The 8,878-nt window shown below is 43.3% G+C and overlaps 1 protein-coding gene across 1 annotated transcript; it reads left to right on the top strand.

Moving 5' to 3' along the window:
* Nucleotides 1-2,812: 2,812 nt before the first annotated feature.
* On the top strand, nucleotides 2,813-7,661 carry LOC105038649 (AP2-like ethylene-responsive transcription factor BBM). The gene is made up of 9 exons (XM_010914518.4): nucleotides 2,813-3,503; nucleotides 3,604-4,297; nucleotides 5,041-5,123; nucleotides 5,328-5,336; nucleotides 5,495-5,583; nucleotides 5,711-5,784; nucleotides 5,870-5,920; nucleotides 6,150-6,226; nucleotides 6,375-7,661. The coding sequence occupies exons 1-9, from the start codon at nucleotides 3,275-3,277 to the stop codon at nucleotides 7,265-7,267; spliced, it is 2,199 nt and encodes a 732-aa protein (XP_010912820.2). The 5' UTR covers nucleotides 2,813-3,274; the 3' UTR covers nucleotides 7,268-7,661.
* The last annotated feature ends 1,217 nt before the right edge of the window (nucleotides 7,662-8,878 follow it).

Genomic DNA, 8,878 nt, shown 5'->3' with positions numbered 1-8,878 from the left:
TGAGCATTCCTAGGGTTTAGCAGGATTCGATTTGGAAAATGGGACGGGTCTATGTGAGACAAACCCAGACAGGCCTGCATTAAACTAATCCCCCCGGGGATCCCCCAAGAAAATCTCTCTCTCTCTCTCTGAAACAAACCAAGCAAAAGAATGAGAATGGACCCTAAAGCCTAGTCACAACAACAAATGTTGGAAGCTAAAATGAGGTCATTGCAATCCAGTTGGCTAAGCCTAGGCAGTTCATAAAACCCGGGCTAAGGAAAGCGATGGATGTTGGATGAGTTTACCATCTTTTTGCCTCTTGCCTCCACTCTAAAATCGACTCATCTTCTTCTTTTGAGTCTTAAAGCTCTCTCTCTCTCTCTCTCTCTCTCTCCTTGGCTTTTGTGCATGGCTATATTCACGTATTCATACAGAGGAGGCACGGGCGCTCCGCCGATTTCTCCTAGGCCGAGCCAGTTCCTAGGGGTTTGAACAGCCCCACACCACCACTCGTCTTCCTTCTTGGACCTCGTGCATGCCAAGACCTCACTTACCGTCCCCTATTTTATATGTTATCACTGTTTACCACTTACCCCCCCCCCCCTCTCATGGGCCGCTTAGTAACTTGCCGAACCATATGCAGTGTGCAAAAAATAACTATATATGTATGTATATAGACGTACGTATGTATGTATATTATATGTTAAAACTTAAGAGCCTGGATTATATTATTGGTGTAAAAGATGGGATATCTTAGTTGTGTCGGTTTATCTTTTTTTTCTTATTTCTTTTTGTGGAGTGTAGGCTTTATATAATTTATATTTGTTTTTTTTTATTTATTAAGAGTCGCTTGCTTTTTACTCTCCCTGGGAGGGACGTTGTTATCTTCCAGGCGCCAACGGTTGGCCACTCATGGGAGGGGCTGTTATTTTTTAATGCCGCCGACCACTCCCTTTCGAGGGACGGCTTTGGGTGGGCCCGACCAACCGGCACGTGTCGGTGGTCTCCCACCCCAACCTCTCCCCGCCACCAATGGGTGCGCCCGCTCCATGAAACACCGGCCCCCTTTTCTCTCCTTTACCCCCCCCCCCCCCCCCCCCCACCCCACCTTCTCTCTTTCTCTCTCTAAGCCACGATCTAATTTCCAATACAGTAAACGACAGGGAGAAGATTGTGGTGCTCCACAAGATCTAGATAAACTTCCGGGTAACCCTTTCTTTGCGTTAGTTTCTCGTACTCATATCTGTATACATATAAATTTAACTAGATGAGATATCCTGAGGAAGCACGTGGCTAGACGTCGTTCAGAGTGCCTGCATGCATAGTGCATGCACGCACGTGAAAGTAGATACACGTGTGTGTGGCGCATGCGCATCTTATCTATGGATTACACCGTGTTATACACCTGTGATGTGGACAAAAATGGGGTAAGGAATGGATATGTGGATCCATGCCCTGCACTACACTTGAGGGTGGTTCCGTATATGGAACAGGAAATAGTAGGGGGTTGGTACACGCGAAGGCACACGAAGACAAAGGCAAGCACCATGGCATGTGCCCACGTGGGAACAGTGCGCGCGTGTGCCCCGCGCCGTACAAAAGTTTAGTGTAGGAGCGCAGAGATCAGAATGGCCCTGCCAAAGCCTAGAACTGGTCCATTGTTTGGTTTGGCTTTTGGATCCTTATTAGTAATTACTCTTCTCCCTCCTCCCTCTCTCTCTCTCTCTCTCTCTCAAATTCGGCTGGGGTATGATTATGATTAGATTACCGAGAGGCATTTATTTTTACAGTGGAGCAGGCTTTGTATAATAATATCGGGGGGGGGGGGGGGGGGAGAGAGAGAGAGAGAGAGGAAACCCATGTGTTTTACCATGTTTGATTCCTTTTTTGACGGTCAAACTTTCAGCAAGTTGTGCACCCACCGAGATAAAAACAACTCTACCCTAGTTCCCCCCTCCCTTTCTCTCTCCTGTTTCACCGTGAGATGAAAAAAAAGTTGTTTAGTCTTTGCCGTACTGTGGTAAAGAAAGAGGAGGAGTGAGCAAGTGAAATCCCTGAAGAGGGGGGGGGGCTAACCCCCAAATTTGTTCCGTAAGTGGTTTGAGAATGAAATAAGATCAAGGTCCGGAAGACAAGGGTTCGTGTCCTCATATAGGGTGCAGGTGGCGAACCCATCTCCTTCACTCCCCTCCATTCTCATATGCTTTTTGGTCATTTCTTTTTTTTTTTTTTTTTTTCTCAAGGGGTGATACTTTCTCCACTTAGTGGAGAGGGAAAATGGTAGACTGGGAGAGCCCGAAACCGAACGGTGCGGGGAAGAGAGAGAGAGAGAGAGAGAGTCAGATGATTGGGACAAAAGAGGTAATTCTTAAAATAATAGTTTGGATGGAAGGACATAAATGAAGAGGCTCTGAATGCTTTTCACACACACACACACACACAGAGGTGCTGACGAGATACGACTCATGGCCAACTGGCCTTGAATAAATGGGTGTGATCAACTTCTACATGTGTGCCTCTAGGGTTTACAAAGAATAGAGACAATTAACTATGAATGTAGGACTGAGGAGATGCTTAACCTTTGCCCTTGAAATAAAAGGAATGAACTGTCACAAAAGTCTGATTTCTGTAGCCTCCACGTACTGTCAAACTACTTTATTTCCCTGTTCAGATAGGTTCAAGGTACTGGTCAAAAAACTTAGCAAAAGCCAACCGATATACCTAGCAGACTTGTAGATATATACTAATATTTTCGGTACACATGCATCTTAACCATCTCTAAGGGCTTACCAAACTGACAAATAATAATCTATTACCATTATATTTTGTATAGATATTATTATCCTTTTATTTTCCTAGCTATTAGCAAGTCTGTCATACACCAGGCTGCCATCAACAACCTTGCATTGAGAGAGAGAGAGGGAGAGGCTCTTATTTGCTTGCAGAGATATATAAAGCCTCTATGTTTGCTTGTGTTTGAAATGTTACTTTCTTTCATGTTCTTCTGACCTTGCTTCTTCTCTTCCAAAGCCCCACGCACCGGCCCCGCTGTGATTCCCATATCACCGCACCATCCCCTTCTCTTCTCCTCCCCCTCCCCAATTTTCACTGTTGGCATCTCTCTCTCCTTTCACCCTCTACAGCCACTGACCCCACAACCCCTCCCCTTTCCCCTCCGCCCCTTGGACACATAGGGAAAATACTCCCCGTAAAACGACAACTCCCACCTCCCCCCCCTCTTGCTCTCCTAGTATCTGCAATAGCCCCTGTGAACCCCAAACCTACCCTTTTAATGGCCTCTATGAACAACTGGTTAGGCTTCTCCCTGTCTCCCCAAGAGCTCCCACCCTCACAGCCTCACCAATCCTCCGCCCTTATCCCTGGCGACGAGGTCTCCGCTGATTGCTATGGTCTCTCCACCGACCCTACATCGGCTACTCCCCTCGGCATCCCGACCCTGAGGCCAGATGGCTCTTTTGGCATCCTGGAAGCCCTCAACCGACCTAACTCTCATCCCCAAGGTCAGATTGCTTTTCGTTCTCACATATCTTGGATATTGAATCATCTTATTCTCTTTGTATTCCTTATATTTCTCTCCCTTTTCTTCTTTCTAATTTATAGATTGGAGCATGAAGGGTTTGGACTTCAAAGGAAGCTCCTCAGAGCTATCCATTCTAGTGGGATCCAGCAGCAATCAGAACAACATGGATCACGACGAGCCAAAGCTCGAAGACTTCCTCGGTGGCAACTCGTTTTCTGACCACGATCAGAAGCTCCCACCAGGGTGCAGCTCGATTCCTGGGACCTATGACAATTCAGGTGACTACATGTTCTCCAATTGCTCCCTCCAGCTCCCGGCAGCAGCATCAATGGCCTCCAATGGTGGGAATAATGGGGGGCTAATGAACAACAATGGCACCGGCGCCAGTGGCAGTAACTCCATCGGGCTCTCGATGATCAAGACTTGGCTGCGCAACCAGCCAGCCCCACTGCATCACCCAGAAGGGAACAACAACATGGACTCAACTGGGACTAGTAATTGCGGTGGTGGCGCATTGGAGGGAAGTGTTGGGGGGCCGATGGCGAGTTCGCAGAGCTTGTCGCTGTCGATGAGCACAGGCTCACAATCGAGCTCTGCGTTGCCACTCCTGGCAGCAGCAGCAAGTGGGGGAGGGGAGAGCTCTTCCTCGGAGAACAAGCAGAAGGGTAGTGGGAGTAGTCTTGATGGGCAGAGTACTGGTGCAATAGAAGCAGTGCCGAGGAAGTCCATCGATACCTTTGGGCAAAGGACCTCCATTTACCGGGGCGTAACGAGGTTCGATGTGCCCTCCACAGAATATTTTACTTCCTATATGTTAATGCACTTAGGTATCATCACATTTTTAGATGATCCACAGATACTTTTGCCATCTAACAGTAGCAAACCCAAATCCTCAAGGACCATCCTAGAGATTAGAGAAGGATGATATATTAGAGTACTTAGTGTATTCATGACATGCAATCTTGGTTAACAAAGCAAATAAAATTAAAATAATGATTAATTATTGGAGCAAATATTATGTGGAGCATGTTCTATTTTTCCTTCCTTTTGTAGTTCTTTTGAGAATGGAAACGTGAAGATCACTTCTTCCATTTCATGCGAATGTTTCTAAATATGCTTTCCTTTGCTAAGCACTAACGAAAATGATCATTCGTGGGATGATTGTGATTACAGATCTTGAAAACACTTGCGGTCTATCTTATTGTTTTCTTATTTTGTTGTACAGATCTCATGACATTACATGTCAACATTTTGAAAAGATTAACTAGATTCATCATCCATTGGACAGGAGTCTATGGTGAAAAAGAATCTAAATGGGCAGTCTTGGATGTATGCACATTATGATTTGTTTGTAACTTACGAACGAAGCTATATGGTTTTAATCAAATTAATGCAAATGGAGAATTTATTTGCTTTTGTTCTTCTTTCTTTTGTCCTTGTTAACTATTTGTTATGTTCTTAATTTTTTAAGGCTAATCATTCTGATTTATATTTTTCTTTCTTTCTTTTTTTAACAGACATAGATGGACTGGAAGGTATGAGGCCCATCTATGGGATAACAGTTGCAGAAGAGAAGGTCAAACTCGCAAGGGCAGACAAGGTACATTAAGTTGCACCATCTATGTGTTTCATCTTCTTTCTGACACTAGATTTACAACTCCTAAATTTTACATTTGTGCTAATCTGACACTAGATTTACAACTCCTAAAATATTACATTTTGTGCTAACTTCCTCTCCTCTTTCTCTTCCTTCCGGGGCATTGTCACATTTTGCGGAAATGGGTCTTGTTTCAATTACATGCAGTCTATTTGGGTAAGCAAAATATCCCGTCTTCCCACTTCTTTTCAGTATATATGTCTTAGTATCATCACAGGCTCTCTTTTCGTTCGCTGTTATTCAAGTATGGGCTGAGGAAATCCTGATCAGTTCCTTTTCTTTTGTTATCTCTTCATCGTTGTAACTTTTAACAGGTGGATATGACAAAGAGGAAAAGGCTGCTAGGGCCTATGATTTGGCTGCTCTCAAATACTGGGGTCCTACTACAACAACTAATTTTCCTGTAAGTTAATAATCTTCTTTTCTTTTCAATGACATCGCAACTAAAAATTTGTTATTCTTATCAATTTCTCCTATATTTATATTTTCCATTAGTGCTTAAGTGCATACTCTTGTCTGCACATATTCAGATTAGTAACTACGAAAAAGAGTTGGAAGAGATGAAGCACATGACGAGGCAAGAGTACGTTGCATCACTGAGAAGGTAAACTTTGAACTCTATGATATAATTTTTAGTGTTACAAACAAAATCAGCTACCCTTCGAATTAATATATTATTTTCAATGCAGAAAGAGTAGTGGATTTTCTCGGGGTGCCTCCATTTATCGTGGAGTGACAAGGTATGTTTCCATGCTATATATCTTAGCTACATCAATAGACTGGCAAAAGATCTTTTCTTTACTGAATACGGCAAGATTCAAATGTGATTACAAACTGCATATATATTTGATATTTGCAAGTACAAATTTAACATAAGCTCTTTCTAAACTTATATTTTTTGCAAGATTGTGTCAAAAGACATACTTATTAACCAAACAAGCTTATATACTTGGTTAATAATATTGACAGACATCATCAACATGGAAGATGGCAAGCACGTATAGGAAGGGTTGCAGGGAATAAGGATCTCTACTTGGGCACGTTCAGTAAGTTTCTCTCATTTAATTGAACTGCTTTGAAGATGTCTTTGAACTTCTTTTCAAATCATTTAGATCGATCGATGTCATTGATGATAATATGTCAACCATTTATTGCAAGCACCATTTTTATCACCTCTCTCATCATTTTATATAGGTACCCAAGAGGAAGCAGCAGAGGCCTATGACATTGCTGCGATAAAATTCCGAGGCCTGAACGCCGTTACTAACTTCGATATGAGCCGGTACGACGTCAAGAGCATCCTAGAGAGCAGCACACTTCCGATAGGTGGGGCTGCCAAGCGCCTCAAAGATGTCTCCGAGCACACAGAGGCAAGTGTGGATGGCCGTAGGACCGATGATGACAACCTCACCTCCCAACTCACTGATGGGATAAGCAGCAGCTACGCCTCCCATGCTCACCACCACGGCTGGCCCCCCTTCGCCTTCCCCCAGGCTCAGCCCATCGCCATGCATTACCCTTACGGCCAGCAGCGTGGCTGGTGCAAGCAAGAACAAGACAGCGTCATGGCCACAGCCCATACCTTGCAGGACCTTCAGCAGCTCCACTTGGGGAACAACACTCACAACTTCTTCCAGCCATCCGTGATCCATAACCTCATCAGCATGGATTCCTCTTCGATGGAACATAGCACTGGTTCCAACTCGGTGGTTTACAATGGGAGCATGGCCGGGAGTAGTGGAAGCTATCAAGGTGTTGTTGGGGGGAGTGGCAGGTATGCGTTGCCTGTGAGCACAATGGTGGTGGATCAGAGCCAGGGCAATCAAGGGAGCAGTAGCTTTGGAGAGAATGAAGGGAAGGCAATCGGCTATGAGAACATGTTGGGCTCCACTGATCCTTATGGTGGTAGGAGTGTTTATTACCTCTCGCAGCAGTCATCGGGTGGGGTTGTGAAGGATAATGGGTATGATCAGAGTGGTGGGTGTAACACTTGGATGCAACCTTCAGTGCAGGCTATTGCACCTAGGGCCAACAATGTGGCTGTTTGCCATGGAGCTCCTCTTTTCACTGTGTGGAATGATGCTTAGGTGTTAGGTAGGGAGGGGCAGGTGGTAGGAGCGGTGAACAGAAGGGAGGGTGGTCTTAGAAAAAAAAAACAAAAACAAAAGATACACAACTTAGCTCCTAATTTTGATTTTTTTTTCTTTCTTGTACGGGTTTTTCCTTTAGGAAGGAACTAAGAAGAGCCACTTATTTTTAGGTTCACTGAACTCTTCTTCTAACGTAAGGATTCTTCTGAAGTTTTGGTGATGGCTTGTGAGGGTTGGTGGATGTGATCATCATTTCTCATTTGCTGTCAATTTTGGGGAACTTCGATGAATCGTTGCAAAAAGGAGCTTTGTAAATTCAAATAATATTATGTTTGCTGCATGAAATCGATCATGATTTATCTCTACTCACATTTAAAGGGATAGCTTTGAGCTTTCAAACCTCTGGTTCTTGGTATCTGCTTTTTTCAAGAAATTAATGCTTATTATTTATCTTGAACAACGTCCTTTTGAACTTTATATTCATCTGTTACAGTCGTTAATATGCTCGTGGATGCTAATTTTTGAGGTCCAGCATGACTATGCTAAGGCGTCTACCATTTTCAAATGACAACAGTGAGGGATCAGATACTCAACACCATTACAAATTAATGACTGCATGGCACTAAATGAAATGCCTCTGGAGCGTGCTACATGCAACGAGTAATCTCTCTGATGGTATTTTTTGAAGAAACCTTACAAATATGACAACTGACATTCTTTAATACAAATTTTCTCAATGTTTTTTTATACCATCTGGTCCATTTCTTTGTGGTATGTCATGATCTCGTCTCTAGAATTGTGGTGCAACTATTCGTTGATCATGCGTATATAGTTGCATGTGATATCTGAAGTTGAAATATTTTTGGAAAACTATTAGGAGAATGCAGTAGCCTAAAAGTTAAGGCTCAAGAGACTGCATATTTCGTTCAGTCAATTATTGCTGGAAAGATTGCTTCGTCTGCACCCTTTGGCATTTTTTAATGGTACTCTCTTCCCATGTGAGTTATTTTTTGCAAGTCAACCTCTATAATTTGGCAAGAGAGCACCAGTTCTATACTATATATCAGAGACTTGGATCATTGACTTGGATCGAGTTAATCTACATGTCTCGATCTTTTCTCATATTTTCCATGGAATGACTTCAGATCTAGGTATATACTTATGATAGTCTTCAATTATTCCTTTTTTTGCATCCTACTCACATTGCTTATATATGATCTCATTCCTTGAGAATGGGACCTACCCTTTTACAGATTAATATAGCTCGCAGCTAACAATCCAATTCAGAAAGCTTTTGACTGTCAGTACTGTGATGGCAGTATTAGAAGTAGATATGCTAAAAAAGGAGACAAGGAGGTCCCCCACACCTACTTAGAATTAATCCCTTAAGGACCGAGTATAGTATAATGAACATATGTTCTCAGAGTGAGACACGAGGACGTGGCAGGTTGCTTCGTTCGATATCATTGAGAAATTGTCATGGTGTTGCAAAGAACAAATCTAATACACGAGTGAACTTTGCATGGTACCAGAAGAGGATCCTTTCAAGGCACCCACATGTAGGTGGTCGATTCATGTACTTCATCTTGAAATGGGTCCAACTCTTTT

The sequence above is a fragment of the Elaeis guineensis genome, chromosome 1 (assembly GCF_000442705.2).
Source record: "Elaeis guineensis isolate ETL-2024a chromosome 1, EG11, whole genome shotgun sequence".
Taxonomy (NCBI): domain Eukaryota; kingdom Viridiplantae; phylum Streptophyta; class Magnoliopsida; order Arecales; family Arecaceae; genus Elaeis; species Elaeis guineensis.
The sequence above is the reverse complement of the archived record's forward strand: the minus strand, read 5'-3'. Positions and strand labels throughout refer to the sequence as shown.